The sequence below is a fragment of the Protopterus annectens genome, chromosome 8.part0 (genome assembly GCF_019279795.1).
Source record: "Protopterus annectens isolate FY-2018-M chromosome 8.part0, PAN1.0, whole genome shotgun sequence".
NCBI lineage: Eukaryota > Metazoa > Chordata > Ceratodontiformes > Protopteridae > Protopterus > Protopterus annectens.
In genome coordinates this window covers 1,896,859,457-1,896,879,071 of record NC_056741.1, presented here as the reverse complement: position 1 = coordinate 1,896,879,071, position 19,615 = coordinate 1,896,859,457, and the positions used below count along the sequence as shown (strand labels likewise).

Here is a 19,615-nt window from a genome sequence, read left to right as displayed (position 1 = left end):
TCAGCAAAGATAGATTGAATGAAATTACCCATTTCTTTCCAAAATTTCTTGAGAGAGCATTCATAAAAAATATGAGATCAATCGGCCTTGCATTTTAGACAGCATCTCCAACATGTTACCTCCTTAAAAAGATTAAATTTAGCAATTTTACTAGGAGTATAGAAAGCTCTATGCAAGAATTTCTGAATAGTAACTGTATCCATAGTTGAATATCAATATTGTTGTTGACAAAACTTCTAAAAGTATTGTAAATATAGTTTATATAATTTAGATTTGTGGGTTTAATAATATTATATTGTAAGTTGACACAAAGTGCATACCAAAGTTTGTTGCTCAGTTCATTCAGTTGTAAGTTTTTTATTAATTTATTTTCATTTAGGATAATAGTAGTGTGTAGGGATTTCCAAGCTGAAGAAAATTTTGGATCAATCCAATTTAAGATTGTTTTAAGGTTAGAAGCTTTAATATAGGATTCTAAATCTGGAAAATGTATTCCTGCAAGCTCCCAGGGTCTAATATGATTTGATAAAGCTATTCTATTTTTTTGGATGCCATAACAATTTTAAGAGAATTTTATTTATTTCTCTCAAAAGACTTTTACTGGGTAATATAGGAATAGATAAAGCAATGTAATTTTTTTTGGTAACAGATTCATTTTAATTAATTGTAGCCTATCTTCAAATTTTAAATGTAATTTATTCCATTTCCATGTAAGAGTTTTTAATACTTTCACAATATTATTATAGTTCGTATTTAAAGTTAAATCAATATTTTCACATAGTACAATCCCTAAATATTTTAAAGAGGACACCTGTTTCCCAATTATTTAATTTATAGTCAATTTAGTGTTATCATTGAGTTTTTTTATTTAGTAGTATGTGGTTAGATTTAGAACTGCTAGGTTTTAATCCTGAGATACAGTAAAATTTTTAACTAGTAAGTCTAATTCTTGAAATGATTCTACTGAGTTTATTAAAGTAAGTAAGATATCGTCTGCAAATTGCATTATCTTAGAGTAAAATTGATTATATATATTAATGCCTTTAATTTGGGGATTAAAATGGATTGCCATTGAAAAAGGTTCTATTGCTAATGCAAATAAAATTGGGGACATTGGACATCCTTGTTTGGTACCTTTAGTAATTTCAATAGATTCAGACATAAATGGTCCTAATTTTACATAGGTTAAAGTATTATTATAAATATTTTTTTATAAAAGTAATGAATTGGATAGGGGGCGTATATGATTCAATAATTTTAAAAAGAAAATTCCAATTTAATGAGTCAAAACCTTTTTCAATATAGAGAGTGATTATAAGAGCTTATTGATTATCTCTATTTAAGATATCTTTGGTGGTTAGGATTCTTTGAATGTTGTCTTGAGTATGTATATTATAAATAAAGCTTATTTGCCCTTCAGTGATGAGATGTGTTAGTGATTTTTTTAAATCTGTTAACTAAAATAGACATTAACATTTTATAATCATTATTAATCAGAGAAATTGGCCTATATGAACTACAGAGATAAGAATCTTTATTTTCTTTTAGTATAGGGGTAATTAATGAATACCTCCATGAAGGTGGAATTATACCTTGTAAGTATGATTCATTCAGAGCCTTGTGTAAGACTGATATAGCGGATGGTAGAAGCTTATATATTTCATTAATAATACAATCTATGCCTGGTGCTTTATTTTTGCTTTCTTTGATTTTTTCATTAATTTCCTTTAGGGAAATTTGTTTCTGAATATCATTAATTAAATTTTCTGGTAAGTTTTTTTTTTAATTTAGAAAAGTCCAAGCCATGATCTGAAATTATATGTTGAAAATCTTTATTTTTGTACTTTTCTGAGAAGTGATATTTAAAGGCATCTAAAATATCACTTATATCAGAAACTTTTTTATTATTCCTCCTTTCATGAATCACACTCACAATATTCTTTTCAATGGAATGTCTTTTTACTCTCATTGCTAGGTTGTGCATATATTTTGGAGACACAGAGAAAGAATTTAGTTTTAACTTTTCTAGGGCCAAATTAGTTTTGTGAGTTAGGGTGTCGTTAAAATTTTTATTTAAAGATTCAATTTCCTTTTTCTTATTCGAGAAAATACTTGTATTATCATTGTTAATTAGTGCAATTTGTTTTTGTATGTTAGATAATTCAGACTCCTATTCATTTGTTTTATAATTAAACCATGTAATAGTTTTTCCATATAAATATGCTTTCAAGGAATCCCTGAGGATTGCTACATTTACCTTACTGGTTAGGTTTATATCTAGGAAATATTTTATTTCTGAGTCTAACGAAGGTTTAAACTGTTTTAATTTAGTAATATAGTCTAGAATTATTTTAGTGAAAGACAATTTCTTAAAATCCATTTGAAGATTAAAAATGAGTGCATTATGATCAGATATAGGACATGGGGTTATTGTAATATGAAAGTTTTGTTTTTAGATCTTGGGATATAAAAATGTTATCAATTCTAGTCTGTCTTATACCTAAAATCACAGTGAGAGAATTCTAGTGAGTTATCATTTTTAAGATAAAACAAATCATATAGCTGTAAGTTATCTATCCATTTTTTTAAGATTTTTCCCTATAGAGATAATACAAAAAGTTTTTTTATTAGTGGTTTCTGAATCATTAAGTAAACAGTTAAAGTCTCCTCCTAGGATCAAACTACCCTTAGAATCCTTAGTGATAAGTTCTAAGTGTGTTTTTATTGTTTTTACTCCAATTCCAGGAAACCAATAAACATTAACTAATGTCCAAATTCTGTTACTAAATCTTATTATTATAATTGATAAAAGACCCTACTTATCTTCATAATTGTAAATAATTTGAGAAGTGATAATGTTTTTCTTCCACAGTGTTAAGACTCCTCTAGTTTTTTTTAGTGTGTGAAGAATTGGATAATTTCAAGTATTCATTTAGATTCCAAATAAAGCTATCATTTGCTTTGAAGTGAGTTTCTTGTAAAACAACTACTTGTGCTTTATTTAATTTCAAGTATTTTAGTAAATTAAATCTTTTCCTTGGGTTATTTAAGCCATTAACATTTAGAGAAAGAAAGGTCAAGTCCATCTTATTTACTCAATGGTTAAGAATGTTAGAATGATAATAGTAGCAAGCATTTATATTATTTAAATCTTTTGAAGACTTCTTGAAAAGGTTATATTTTGATGACAGATTGCTAATTCCCTTAAAAATATAATTTAAAATTAGGTTGAGGCCTGAAAAAGGAAACAATTTTTAAAAAGTGATTAAACTTCAGTAAATCCTTTAACTGACATGGAATGAAAACCATTCCTAATCTGACAGAACACATGTATCCAGTCAGATTAACCATCATTCCAAAGATTTGAACAAAATTGCCCAGTTTGAGGCTCCAGAATATGCATTCTATGAAAATTCTATAAGTTAATTGGTAAGAGAGAACAATAGATTGATATAATAAATAATGTTTTATTATAATCAGTGCATTTTAGACTTCACAAATGAATAACACTGATTGAAAAAAGAACAGATGCTCATATGAATCTTTACAGAGTCAAATAATTAATAACTTTACAGTGGATTTGTATGAGAAGGTTTGTCAAAAGAGAGGTATTCAAATAAACAATTGAGTATGTAAGCACTTCTATTAGAATTAATAAATAAATAAACAATGTTAGCATCATTTAGAATAAATCAGTAAAACAGTAGATCAGCACTTAAAGAAAATTTATAGTGACAGTAATAAGTTTGAACATATTGATGAATTAAGAGTCACTTAAAATATATTGCATTCTTCACAAAGCAAATATTAGTTACATGACTGGCAATGAACAGGGAAAATTTTATCAAGGCAACTTTATGCTAGAGATATTGTAAGTGAAAACTGTGACTATTTCCAAAAAACCTTATAGTTCACTCCATTTTTATTATAAAAGTAAAATGATTATAGTATAATCCAATTGACTAATAACCTGATAAAGCATCTTATTAGTCAATATATGTTACTGGCTGAGAAGAGGTAGCATCAATATATAAAGAATCATTTAGAGAGAACAATTAATCATAAACCTCTCTAATGTGAAAAATTTTAGTCATAATTTCTGTTATTCTTATATTAATATGCAATTGATAATTATTAAAACCATATATCTGTTGGATGTGATCTATTAAGTACCAAGCAGTTGTAATGATAGTGATGCATCATTTTAATTAATTTTATCCCCACATTTCCCCCTCCTTCTTTTCCTTATTATCTCTCTTCTTTTCTCAATTCCTTCTTTTTTTCTTTTATTTTCTCCCTTTCATTTTTATTAATTTCTTTTTCATTCCCTTCTTTTTTCCCTTCCTTCTTCCCCCCCCCACCTTTGTTTTCCTTCCTTTCATTTCATTCCCTTACACTCTTCTTTTTTCTCTTTGATGCCTCTCTGCCAAATCCCACCACACACCATGGCCCCCAAATCCCAAACGCCACCCCATTCCCAAGATGTGTAAATTTCAGAGCCAAGGACTTTGTTCAGTGTGCTGAATGACAGTTTTTTTTCTTTATTCAGACTGCTTGAGGTACAAAGCAGACTTTCAAGAATTAATATATACTTCTTATATATTAACCAAATTCAAGGGCTTAGATTGTATGTGCATCTTCTGCTCAATTACATGGTCATTTCAGGTTGATTGAAGTATTTGACTTGTCAAGCTGAATTATCAAAAATCTTTATTTCACAGTCATTTTCCAATATTTTTTTTTGAAGTTCATGAGTTGCTTTAACTTCTTGTTCTTATTCTGCAGCATATTATGATTGTAATATCTTGTTGATATAAATACTTGTCACTTTCCATCTTTCTTCTCTTCAGTCATTTTCTGTAACATCTCTTTTAGTTGAACTGCTCTAAAAAAATCTTATGGCTCTGAGTAGACTGAAAAGTCATTAAATGAATATTTGACATCCATGGCAAATGCTGTATTGCATAAGAGTCCAGGACCATGATATATGATAAGGAATCAACAGAGAAGCATCATCATTCCCTTCCCCCTCCCTCCTTTCCATTTCCCCTTCTACAATAATTATATATCATCTGAAAACAATATCAATGTGTTACTGTGAGTCTTAAAATGGATATAATAAAGTTGTAGTTATGTGTATCAGGAGTTAAATTTATGTTATCACTATTTCCTCCTTTTGTTTCCTTTTCTTTTTTCTCCCTTTTTCATTTCTCCTCCTTTCCTACTCCATCTTCCCTTCTATTCTTTTTATTAAATTTCCTTCTTTTCTTTCCTTGTACTCATAACAGTATTTTTTAGTATTTTTATGGTACTCTTTCATTATCAGAACAAGGTAAACAAACATACCAGCAGATGCATACATGTAAGGATTACACAGATTCATATTCCTAAATACGTTTTATCATGTTCCCATAAATCTAGTATTGCTGAACCAATTCTTGTGGGGGTACATAGTTTACAGCTATTGCCTTTGTTTTATCTTAATTAATTTTGTATCCAGAAAAGACTTGAAACTGTATCAGAATAATCCACAACACTGAAATGCCCTTTTCTGGTTTTATCACTTGTTTTGATTACCGTACTTATTAGATCCTTGAATTTCTGAATCTCTTATTTTCTTTGCCAGTGGTTCTAAATATAACACAAATAACAAAGTTAAAAGAAAACATACATGCCTGGTTCTTCTGCTCAAACAGAAATTATCAGAGAGGTACCCCCACTTTAATTTTCACCTCTGATCCCTCATATAGCCTCCTAATCAGTCTTATAATTTTATTAGAGGAGTGCCAATGCTTCCATTGCCCTACTCATAAAATCCCAGCTTACTCTGTTGAATGCTTTCTCTGCATCAAGACCCACCAACAACAGTGGTATTTTGTTACATTCTGCTTCCTTCTGGATCATCATTATTCTATTAATGTTGTCAAATGTTTATTCCCCCCATAAAACACACTGATTCATATCTATCAATGTTGGCATCACATCTGCCATTCTTTTAGCCATTCTAGACATAAACACTTTATAATCATGGTTTAGAATCAAATGGGCCTACGTGATGCTGGATCTGATAGGTTTATGTATTACAGCCGCCACAGCTTTCTTCCAAGATGTCAGTGCTTCTCCTTCTTTTAAAATACTATTAAACAAAACCTTCCAGATCTTTATCACTTTTTTCCATCCTAGCTTCCAAACTCCCATAGGAATACAATCTATTCTTGGGAGACTTTCCTGTAGATTGTTTGCACATCACCATTTTATCTCAGCTCCTCCTATCTTAATTGTTAGTAATAGAGCCTCAAGTACCTCTAACTTTAGCATATTTAATTCATCCATAAACATTTCCATTTGTACTTTTTTATTTCTACTTTTCTTTGCCTAATACAGATTTTCATAACATTTCAAAAATGTTTCTAAAACTTCTACAGGATTTCTGGTTATTTTCCTTGATGTAGGCTCCCGTTCATGTTGCTTGAGCCATTGTGCTAAAAGCTTTTGTGCTCTGGAGTTATTATTAAACAGCTATCTGTCTAAACTCATGCATATTATCCAGCAGTCCCTTATTCTCATTTTAGCAGTATTCTGCAGTACTTTAACCTTTGTCAATCTCTCTAAATAATTCTTATTTCTTAACCATGTCTCTTTTTCTTTTATTTCCACCATATTTTTAAACTCAACTTTAATTTTATCCCATTCCCAAGCTATATTTTCAGAAGACATTTCTATCTTCCTAATAACTCTACTGTATCAGTTTTAGGTAGAATATAAATACATGCCATCATAATATTCATCCCTTGCCAGTAGTCAATTGGTACTACAATAGATTACCATTATTATCTCTTTTCCTTCTTCCTTCACTACTGGAGCTCCTCTTACAATTAATGTAAGTACTCCCCTCTTCCTTTGTTCCAGATATTCCACTGAATAACCATCCTGAAATCCATTCTTTATCAAATTCATAATTTTAGTTCTTTCTAAAAGTGTCTCCTGTTGCACTACTATTTGCACTGTGCATTTTTTAAATATAGTTCATTACGCTTTCATTTTGATATACATCTATGAGGCATTTAAAGATAATATGCAAAGTGTTGTCATTATGATAAGAAGTTATTATTCCCACCTGCTGTGTATATTAGTTTTTTTAAAATATCTAGTTTCAGCTTTTGTGTTACATGCATACACTAATGTTTGGAAGGCTGATATTTTAATCAGCGGTTCCTTGTCATATCAATTTTAACACATATTACATCTTGCAAGACTTTTTGTTTTAATGAAACCCTCAAAAAGCACACCCCAGAACACTCATATAACCTATAAACTTAACACAAATACATAAAAGTATGTACATCTTCAAATAAAGAACTTTAAACCTCCTAATAGGAATACTTGTCCCACACTGACAGCCACATCCATAGGCTTGAATTCACCTATAATGAAGGTTATCCATGCTAAGATGCATGGAAGTAGATTAGTAGTAATTTTTTTTATTTTTTGCATTCAAACAATTTCTCTTTCAAAACTTACCACATTCCTTTTGCAGTTTTTCCACTGAAAGCATCACTCCAATTAGTTTTACATAGCGACTGTTTGGCTTCCATATAATCTGTTATTAATCTTTTTGTGCATTGGTTTAGATTTTCATTTTGGCAGGAATTATCTAGCAACAATTTAATGTTTATAACCCCATGATCACTGCACATCAGTAGTGGTAAAACATGAAATGAAGTAACAGTAATTTCTTTAGGAACACAAACAATATCTAGTATGTTCCATTGCCTGGTAGGCATTTTTACAATATGAAACAATTGTTGTTCTTGAACATAGTGTGTAATGTCCTTACTAATGTTGTTGAATCAATATTTTCCAGTCTGTTTCTGGTAAATTTAAGTCCACAGCCACTATTATTTTTCCCTCTTGTGTTTCAAGCAAGAAAATGTATGAATTCCTCTAGATCTTTAACACTTGAATTTGGTGGTCTTTAAACTCCCAGCAATTGTTATATGTTCCAGTGTTGTTTTTATTGCCACAGTTACACAATCTACAGTATTAGTGTTATCATTGAACATGTAATAGTCACAGGTCTCATAATAATCTTTAACCCACATCATAACATCTCTACTTGATTTTTTTGTTAGACAGTCTGTTGCAGTAAAAACATACATATCTGCCAGAACTCATTTCCAGTTATTGTCTTTAACCATGTTTCACCAACAGTAACAACATCAATCTTGTGGGAATGTAGCAAATTTTCCAGTGAAAAAAACTATTACTAATGCTCCTAACATTAACAGCCATCAGAGATGCATCATATGTTGCTGTCTGTGAACTGTTAAATTTTTGACCTTGCAAGAATCCTGTCTTGTGTTTGTCAAATGTTGCAAAAAATATGCTGCAAGAATGTTCTTCCCTGATCTTGACAAGTGCAGATCATCCTGTCTAAACACATTTGTGCCTAAAATTAGGCCTGGATGCTCTAATAATTTCCATTTTTTAAAAGTGGACATTGTTTTTATGTAGGTATTTACCCAAAATATCTTTTCATTCACAGTGACCTGACTCTTCTTTCTGTATGCGATTTGTGAAATAAACATCCTAACACTTGAACAAGCTATGCTATTTAAGAGGGCTGTAAGTTCCCTGTTAACAGTTAGAGAGTCCTTGTGGATGAGATAATCTGTACCATCATGAATAAAAATAGATCCATACATTCTACAGCCTTTCTCATATCCTCTGTTTTTGTTCCAAGCCTTAACATTATTCAATGCAAAATTACTCCATTCCAGTTCACATGAAGTGATATATAACCTTATATTGAGTCAGCATAGCTGTTTTGTTTGAAGTTCATAGGTTCATAGGTAGATACTAAGCTATCTGCCCTAGGGCATTTATAAGCCTAGCCAGAGTTTATTTGGCTTCCACCTCCCTATTAGATTAGCCTACTGTGCCTCTGTAAAGTAGGCCACAGAAGGTATCCTTTTAAGATTAGTTTACTGTGCTTCTGTCTAGCAGGGACACAGAAGAGATCCCAGGGGTGAATTTGCAATTTCCCATCCACGCGTCCAGATTTCGCTTGAAGAGGGTCAGAGAGGGGCTATGTCTAACATGAATTGGGATTCTATTCCAGAGTGAGGGGAGCCTCTGGGAAATGAATCTGTCCCTCCAGCATGTCTTATTTATTTTTATGCTGAGGTTTAGGTCCCTGGAGCGTGTAGCTCTAAGGGACTTGGATTTTTTGAGGTGGAGCATGTCCATTAATTCTGGGTTTGACATGGCTTTGTACGTCAGGCATAGACCGCCTCTGAGTAGGCGGTAGGCAACTGAGTAGAGCTGGAGTTTCTTTAGTCGTGCTGCATAGGACATCTGTTTATAGCCCATGATCCTCTTGGTGAGGTACTTTTAGGGTCTCTCCAGTTGCTGCAGGTGTCGGGTAAGGTACATCCCAAAAGGGGCATTGTATTCAATTATGGGCCTGATGAGTGACGAGTAGAGGGGCACAATGACCTCTCTTGATCTAGATGCAAACCCATTCGTGATAAGGTGGGCTATATAGAATGTCTTTCTAACCACTTTGGCAACGTGATTATCAAAGGAGAGATTACTATGATTACTATCTACGCTGGTCCCCAAATCTATAATTACTTCTTCCGTACTTAATGGATTACCACCTATGTGGTAATTTGTGGGCACCTTGTTTTTCCCAAAGGGAATGACTATGCACTTTTTAGCATTTAGCTTGTGGCCATGGCTCTGGCACCAAGCATCCGTCTCTGTGAGACCCTTTTGGAGGATGCTTGTGTCAGCTGGAGATTCATTTATGGCCCCCAGTTTGCAGTCATCTGCAAACTTTGTCAGTCATAATCCCCCCGTGTTAGCCTAAACCTCAGAGAAGTATATACCGAACAAGAGAGGTCCCAGAACTGTGCCCTGTGGGACGCCACTTGTAACTGGTTTGGATTCGGACATGGCACCTGCGATTCTGACCATGTGGGTTCTATCTCTGAGCCAGTTTGCAACCCATCTTGTGATATAGGGGTTGATATTTAAGCTGGTAAGCTTATTTATGATGCCTGAGTGGGGTATTGTGTCGAAGGCTTTTACGAGGTCCAGGTAGGCTGTGTGGACTACCTTGCCCTCATCTATGGCTTTGGTAACTGTTTCAAAGAAATCAACTAGGTTTAAGAGGCAAGATCTGCCCTTAACAAAGCCAAATTGGGTAGGGTCCAGTGTCTGGAGGCTCCCAATGTCTTTGTTTATGAGTTCCATGATAATATGCTCCATAGCTTTACAGACCAGACTAGTCAGGCTTATAGGGCGATAGTTTCCGGGGTCCATTGTGGCACCACCTTTGTGAAGTGGGACCACTGTAGCTGTACACCATTCTTTGGGTACATATCCTGTAGTAAGGCTAAGTTTGAACAGTGACTTAATGTGAGGGTTCAGTTCTTCTTAGAGCTCGTGTAAGACACAGCCTGGGACACCGTCCGGTCCCATAGATGCTGTGTTTTTTGCATTGGAGAGAGCAGCTTTCACCTGTGCATCTGTGATGTCAGGGAGGTTACATTCAGTTGGGATAGGCATTTGCTCCTTTGGGGGGAAGGGGGGAGAAGTTTGCACTGAAACTGTCTGCCAGGATGTTGGCTATGTCTGTAGGTTCGGTATATTTTGTACCATTATGCAACAATTCAGAGCATATCTGGGAGTTTCCGCCCATGTTGCTGACATAACTAAAGAAGGCCTTGTGATTATCTTTAGTGTCTAGGGCAATTTTTCTTTCGAAACTGGCCTTTGATGATTTTATGAGGGATCGAAGTTTCTTGCTAATACTGATCAGAGATGCCTTCCCTTTTTGGGGTTTTGCTCTGTCATGTAGTAGCTTCCTCCTTCTGTTGTATAGCTTATTTATGGCCGGGGTCCACCAGACCGGTCTCCTGTTTTTGGAGGAGTGAGCCTTGGTTTTATTTGGGATAGCATAATCCATGCATTCCTGCAGGTGCTCATAGAATGCATTTGTAAAGGATTCTGTGGATTGGGCTGTATTATCCTCTGGCCCAGGGGCTTTGAAGGATTCCACCTCAGTCTTGAGAAGTGCAAAGTTGGCTTTTGAAAAATTATTTACAGTGATTTCCTTGACTGGGGGTGGGGACGGGATATGGATGTCCAGGGAAATTTGTTTATGGTCTGACCTTACAAATGAGGGGTTTACCTCTGGTGTGACCCCTCTGGTGTGGAACATAGAGTCCCCATGTTGGTGATGACCAGGTCCAATATGTTGTTCCCTCTTGTGGGAGTGGTGACCAGTTATTCCATTGCGTTAGAGTTTATAAATTCAAGGAAACGTTGGGCGAGGGTGTTTGGGCTTGAGTAGTTTTCCCAGTCAATGTTTGGGTAGTTGAAGTCACCCAATAACATAGTGTTTGGAGAGACCTTCATATTCTCCAGTGTTCTCAGGAATGCCAAGTGGGGTTCCTGTAATAGGGATGGTGTTCTGTAGCAAGCTACAAACTGAAAGGCAGTTTTGCCCGCTGTTAGTTGCACATGGATGGTTTCCGATGCTTTGTGCAGTGCTACTAATCTGGAGGTGTAGGTATCTTTGATGAATATAGATACTCCCCCTCCTTTTGTGCTTCAGTCCAAGTTTTGGGGCCAAAACACATGGTATGAGTTATAACCTGGTAGTGCTGGGGTGCTCACAGGAGCCTTGAACCAGGTTTCTGTTACTGCACAGAAATCGATTTTCTCCATACTGAGGAGAGCCTCGAGTGCATGCATCTTGAGGTTTAGACTTCTGGCATTGAGTAGCATTACCTTTAGCTTTTTTATCCTTGGGTTGTCTATGGAGGTGGGTTTGTCCTTTGAGCCTTGCCTAAAAAAGGCACTATGGGGGTGGCAAGAGCCTTGGCCAGTATACGAAAGCCTAAGGGTGACAGGTGCAAGCCGTCCCTAGTGAAGCAACGTGGCTTGTCGAGCATGTCATCCCAGGCTGACAGACACTGGATCCCCTTTGAATGACACCAATACTTTAGCCAATTGTTGAAACTGATCATTTTGTCTTTATACTGTGGCATCATTCTTGGTGAGGGCAAGATGCTACTCAAGGTCAGGGTCATACCAGCCTGGGCTACATGGTCAGAGAGCTCCTCTGATGCTGGGATTGTACAATCACAACATCTGTTGAAGACAGTAAATTTTATTTTACATTAAAATATGTATGAAATGCATAGTTAAAGCTTATACGTCTAGACCTGGTTGATTTTAATGGCATAAGGGTTACACAGCTGATACATTTTTTAAATCATTTTCATTAAAAGTTTTCCCCTCCCAGCAGGCGGAACTCCACCATGATGTCTGTATTTAGGAAAGATTTTAAGGAATAAGGAGGCAGGCAATTAGCATCCAGATGCTTTACTTTTTTGCTTTCAAAAGTGTATGGCAAACTTGTTTACAGGCCATTACAGTTCATGTTGAACAGAAAATTACTTTCTACCATTAGTGCACACATTAGCACCAATATGGAACCCAGCCTGGAGTGGTGTTACTAATACCAAGCCCAGTAGTCAGTAGGTATGGTGACCTTTATTGATCTGAACAGGCTTTCAGTGTTGCTGTTGTTGCAAGTTATTTGCTGGTCTGAAGAAACTGGGCATTGATTAGTGGCCTTTAGATGGTATGCTACTATTCTACTTCAGTATCAGAAAATTTACAGTGAAACATTTATGTATTTATTCAGTAAGTTAAATAATTGTCAACTTCCAGAGGGTTCTATTTTAGATTCATTGACTTTTCTTATTTTTTTAAACTCCTTTCATTTCCTCTTTAAAATTCATCTTATATTATTGATATTAATAGCAAATAGCAAACACACAGGATGAAGACTAAGTTAATCATCACAGCTACAGAGTCTGTGGTTTAGGTATGACCTCTGATTTTTGCCTGTATGGAGTTTCACATTCTCCCTTGGTCTATGTAAATTTCTTTCCCATCTTTCCAGACATGTTGATCAGTTACCTAGCTAGCTACTATTGATTCTAGACATTACAGTTAGAGTCTCATTTTAAGGCAAAATGAAGAATGGCTTATAACTAATAATTTCTGTGCATGCAGGAATTTTCACTGCTGGGTTGAATCATGGATGGCTCGCCATGACCTCCCCCCTGGAAATGATGGCTGGCAAATCCTTGATCCTACTCCTCAAGAACGAAGTGATGGTAAGTGTCCAGTTGGCTGGAAATAGCCTGCCAGTGATGTAAGGCATATGGCAGTCATATAAACTATATATTAATTTGCAGAAGCATTATTTTGCAAAGACAGTCAGCTGTTGTTCTCTTTATAAGTGACAACCTATGAAGGAGTGACGTTTTCATAAATGCACAAGATTCATGCTGTTATTTTCTAAGTAAGGCTGTTCATGCATATTCATTTGCTGATATATTTACTTAGGGGATACAGAACATAAAACTGTATAGACAGATATTCTTTTTGCAGTACCTCACAATGCAGTTCCTCAAAACACAACTGCTCCACCCCACTTCCTCAGAAGTACTCCTTAACTACACATAATATCAAAACACAAGTTCCACAAGGGAATAGACTTCCAGTGACTCACACCAACCTAAAGAAGAAAAAGTGCTTCTGAAGGGGTTGCCCCCCACACCCCCATGTGGAGAGTTTTGCCTTCATACCCCTTAAGTTTTTTATTCTTACTTCAACATGCTTCTGTTTCTGTGAAATGGAATATACTATAAAAAATAAAGCTGTCCTTTACATTCTTTGGGTCAGCACAGTCTTGTTGAAACACCAATACACACTGTTTGTGAGGAAACTTAATTCGTACAGCAAACAATGAGTGAATGTAAATGAGAAAACACCCAATTGTGGGTCTGTGCTTGAGCTAACAAAAATCTGAACAGGGAGCTCTTCAGCAGCTGAAATGAAAATGAAATAGCAAATTGATTACAGCAAACAGAAATGGCTAACAAAAATAAATGCAACAATATGACTGAGAAACGTGATGCAGGAGGGTGGGCAATTGTTGCAGTGGCCAGAGAGCACTGATTTACCTACACAGTAGAAAAGGTAGAATGGGAATAGCTCTTTATCTGGTCTTCTTGCTTAACTGAGAAAAAAAATAAACCATGATGTGACCTGTAGAACTAAAGGAGTGAAAACTTTTGTGATAAATATTCTTACCAGACCAGCACGTCTTTCTCCTAGTTGCAAGGATGATTCAAGAGATTTAGGGTGGCCCATTAATGTGAATTTGAACAGTACAGCAACACTGATTTTGCATCATGCTTTATTTATTTATTTATTGATTGATTGACTGATTGTTAATCAGTTACCTCTAAGAGCTGATAATCTTACAGCAAGTGTGAAGAGTGCTTGGTTTTATACTGCATTTTTTTACAATTATTATGAAAATAATTTTAAAATTAAAAAAAAAAGTTTCCATCTTCTCTTACTCAATGGTATTTATTAGATAAATATTTGGCTAGTATAATAACTGTACTAGCTAAATAATTACCTCACACTTTCCCATTAAAATGAGTGGGAAATCTTACCCTGAAACAAGTGGTCATGATATTTATTTGCATGGCTTCTCAACTCTACCCCCACAAATATAGTAACAGGACATGGGTAGCCAGCCTATGTTATATTCCTATGCAGTCTAGTCACCTGTAATTGATTGATCTTGGCAGTAGATTTCAGTGCTTTTGCAGCAATCTTTAATTTTTCAGTGAGACTACCAGGAGAAGACATCTGGTCTTCAGGGACAGTTTTCTTTTGCATGTACATGATTCTTCTTACTGTCTAGCAGAAAGATATGTGGCCAATGGAGTACTCCTGTCTAGTTTTTTATTTATTTTTACCACAGCGGACTTGGGATGATTGGCACCTTATAGGAACAACTTAAAATGTGTGTCAGTTTTTCATTGCACATCACAGGTGATTGCCTGAAGTACCTTCCTGTTTGAGGAGACAGTCGGTAGTAGAAAACAAAATAAATTTAGGATGATCACAGCAAAGTGATCATATCTGTGAATTGGTGGGGTTGAGGACAGTGTAGTGCCTAAGAGTATGACATAAAATAGATTACTATGATTTTTTTTACTTTTTTTCACAATCTATCATCAGAGTGGCATATATAAGGTGAAGCTGTTTTGCAGATAGGGAAGCTGGGTGTACATCAAAACACAGGCATTTACAGATATGCACACACATATATATACACACACACTCACTATCTTCCTTTAAAGATAAAGTAGATGACTGGATGGGTAGCCACAAATTTACTCCATAACTGAATATTATGGCCATCCTGGAAAAGGGACGCATGGAATGTGGGATGGTACTGGCAAGGTGTGTATGTTCCTAAAACGTATTGGCCTTGGAATATCTATAAATATACAAAAGCAAATGGAAGTTATAGGATCATTTCTGGAGGATTACTAATATAGCTTGTTTGGGCAGTATCTTTTAAAGAGCAATGAAGACATCAGGTTTGTCTGATGATTTCAGATTCAAAGGCATACCCTATCAGAAGGAACGCATTCCACTAGAGATGTATTTATTTGTATAATTTCTTATTAGAAGACCTTGAGTTTATTATTATTTATCTATCTTAGGGGAACTGATACATGTCCAACAAATACAGCTCACATGTTCAGCATTGCAGAGACTTTTTTGTCACTGTCTGACCCTATACCCAGGCTCTGGTTCTGTTTAGGAACAATGTGACTATTGTTTTCAAAGCTAAGTGTGTCCATAATATATATATATATATATATATATATATATATATGTATGTATATATATATATATATATATGTATGTATATATATATATATATATATATATATATATATACACTAAGTCCTCATTATTTCAGAATAAAACATAAACCTTAGGTGTCAAGCCATGCCATCGGGGGGGGGGGGGTATAAGCATCATCCACCAACAAGGGCATGGTCCTGATATGGGAATCAGAATTGAGGTGCAGTAAATTCTTGAGTGTTCATTGTTCTTGGGTATTGCCTGAATTCCCTCCATTTTTAATGTAAACTACCTTGAGGAAACTGATATATCACATCTTATATACACTTAAAACAAGCATTTCAGAGTACATTTATTGTCACAGTCTGGCACTGTTTCCACTTTCCACATGGAGGTTATTTGGGCAATGCTTGCAAAGCCTGATAAAACTATTGCTCTCAATATATATATTATACCAAAAGCAAAACCAAATAAAATAAATAGTCAGCCAAACCAACATTTTTATACTGTACATAGAGTGAAGCCAGCATTTTGTGTAGTTAGAAAGACAGTACGTGCCAAGTAAGTCAGGCTGGAAATGCAGTGAAGTCCTTTGGGGAAAGAATGGCATTCCTAAATGTGTTTTGTACCCAAATGTCTTAGTAGAATTACCTGAATTTTATATTGTGAACTGCCTTTGGGGAAATGGCATATACCCTGCTACACAGCTAGTCAGTCCAATGTTCAGAGGGCTTTTGTTGTCACATTGTGCTGTTATACTTGATTTTTACCTGGGGTTATATGACGACTGCACATAATATCAGATAAAACAAGTATCCATAATATATATGTACAAAGTTCTCGTTATGTCAGAAGTAAAAATTCTGTATTTTTTTACCAGAAAAAATGTTTTTAATTTGTAAAATATTAGTTTTAATACCCTCAATTCATTCAGCTACAGTGGTTTTCCTAAAGTCATCACTAAGATGCACTTAAAATGCAATTTGTCACCAGTCATCTTGTTTTTACTACATTAAAGCTTAAACCTACATTAAGGACTGAGATATTGCCTTTCAAAAATAGGCAACAGACATTTTGCTACTTATGCCTTTACTGCCAATTTAACCTTTTACACTGTACTTAGTTTCAGTTGTTATGCTCAACATCTACTTAGTAGACAGAATACACAAATGGCCTAGAATGCTTCTATACTGAGTTGTCATGTCAGAAATAGAAATTGTCCACTTTCTGCAGATTTGTTTTCATTTGCAATGTGTTGTAGTGGCTACGCCAAATATTTGAGCAAAGAAAGCTTGGGATTAAATATATGATAATATTACAGTAAAACCCATAATGATAGAGTATAATCCTTAAGTGCTTTGTAGCTGATCTTTTTTTGTTATTCTCTGAAAGTTTTATAATGAAATCTCAAGGGGGGAGACTGAGAAATGCCTTTTTTCAGACAGACACTACATCCATAAGGTTGGAGATGCTCACTGACAAAATTTGATATTTTGCATTATTTCCTAATTGAATTGAGAGTGGTATTCTGAATGTCTGATCAGTGTTCAAAAACATAGTAGCCTAGAATACTTCTGTACTGAGTTGTCTTTAGATTACAAGTAAAAAGGTATATATTTAACTAGAAAAAAGTACAGTTGTAATGCACCCTGGCTATAAGGCCATGCTTTCAAGCAGCTAAATCTGTGGTGTGAAATTCAGGGGTGTGTTGTACTACAAGTTTGGAGGTTATAAAGTTCAGTCTTAGATGTGTTTTATATCCAAGTATCTTGTGGTTATAATTTAATAATGAAATGTCAAACAAAACACAAAGACTAGATGTGGCTTTTCTGCCACAGTCTGACATGTTGCATTATGTTTGGTTTTCTTTGTGGATACTGTGTTGAATTTCTGTTTAATATACTGAGTACGTAATGAATAAGGCTATGTCTTTACTGAGTTGTCATTACATCAGAACTAAGACTCTTCTATATTTTACAAGATTTTTTTTCATTTGCAACAAGCTAAATACTTTAGCAACTAATGTGTTAGGACTAGATTTTGTGTAGGGATGTGCTGAAACTCCTAAACACAGAATATGAATCAATATTTATATTTATTTATTTATGTTGTAGCTGATCACCCTGTTGCTTCTTCCTGAAAGTTTCATATTGAAATCTCAATGGGCTACTGAGATACAGTCTTTTAAATATAGGCACTACATCATTATGTATAGAGGTGTTCAGTGCTGCTGTCTGACATTTTGCATTATCCCTGGTTTATATTTAGAGTACTGTTTTCAACATCCGCTCATTGTGCAGAATAAAATTATAGCCTAGTATACTTCTCTACAGAACATACCTCTCAACCTCTTAGTGCATGAAATCTGGACAAAATCTACAATAATGAGGGACAAAGGCCCAAAAATAGGGGCATGTTTCAAAAATTGCTCTTATAAACTTAGAAAGTTGCTAAAATGACACAATTTGTGTTAGCATGTATTTACTGAAAGATATTAAGTCTGAAATTCAAATGTACTTCATTATTTAGTTGCGTATATCATCAGTGATTTGCCAGAAAACCACAAGTTTTATGAGAAACAGACCAAAACGATGATGCAAAAGTCTGGATATTTTGAGAAAATCTGGATAGTTGAGAGGTATGCTATAGAACTGACATTTTTTTCCAGAAACTATATATTTTATCAGAAAAAATAAATGTTTTCAGTTGTAACATGCCATGACTTCAATGACATACTTTTGAACAGCCAAAACTGTGGGGTTAAATTCAGAAATGTGCTAACTGTAGTTGGAATTGCAGTCTTAGGAGTCTGTTATTACTTTAAAGTTTCAGAATGAAATTATAATGAGTATACAGAGATATAGCTTTTCAGAATCAGATGCCACTGGTTTCAGTTCACATACCTTTACTGCCACAGTTTGACATTTAGAATAATGCTTGGTTTTGTGGGTCTTGTGCTAAACATCTGCTCATAACACTGGGTTCAATAATTGGCTAGAGTACTTGTGTATTGATTTGTTATTATATAAGTAATAAATATATTGTGTATTTTATAAGAAATACATATTTTCACTTGTAACATGCCATAGTTAACATGCTAAATGTTTGAGCAGCTAGTGCTGTAAAGTCAAATTCAGTGTAGGACTGCACTGAAGCTACTAATGGTAGAAGAGGAATGTTAAGTGTAATTTTGTAGTTGATCATCCTGTTGTTTCTCTTTGAAATTTCTGTAATGAAATCTCAAGCCAGGATTGTACTATGATCTTTTACAGATAGACACTACATCAGTATGTTTAGAGATGTTCACTGATGCAGTCCTTTTGCATTATACTGGTTTTCCATTTGGTATGTTGTTTTAAACTTCTGTTCAGTATGCAGAATGCAGTTATAGCCTACAGTACTTCTTCACTGAGTTGTCATTAGATCAGATGTAAAAACCCTATATTTCTCACTAGAAAAATATATTTTCCAGAGCTATATCTGGAGCAATTGACTCCCTGGGCAGTAACCCAACTGGCACCCTTTTAACCCCAAGTTATTGACCAAAAAAATCCTTTTATTTGAGGACCAAAAAGTCCTCAGAACCCCAGAACATCTAAAGATACTCATTAAAAAAAAAAACAAAATACTGAATGTAGCTATTTAAATTAAATGCTGGTAATGTACTTTCACCCAATCGGTACCTCTTCTGATGTGCTTATTGAAAATCCCTAACAGCTTATGCCTCAGGAAGCCACCCCTTCGCCCTGCTTTAGCTATAGTACTGATTATTTCAGTTGTAACATGCCACACCTACAGTGCCTTGCTTTGAAGCAGTTAAACCTACAGAGCAATTTTAGAGATATGC

The 19,615-nt window shown here is 34.7% G+C and overlaps 1 protein-coding gene across 1 annotated transcript in view; it reads left to right on the top strand.

The window, feature by feature from the left end:
- Positions 1-19,615, top strand: part of LOC122808581 (protein-glutamine gamma-glutamyltransferase 2-like) — a 565,300-nt gene that overhangs the window by 252,899 nt on the left and 292,786 nt on the right. Inside the window, exon 10 of the mRNA XM_044079538.1 lies at positions 13,099-13,202. Within this exon, the coding sequence (XP_043935473.1) occupies positions 13,099-13,202 (104 nt within the window). The remainder of the gene's footprint in view (positions 1-13,098; positions 13,203-19,615) is intronic.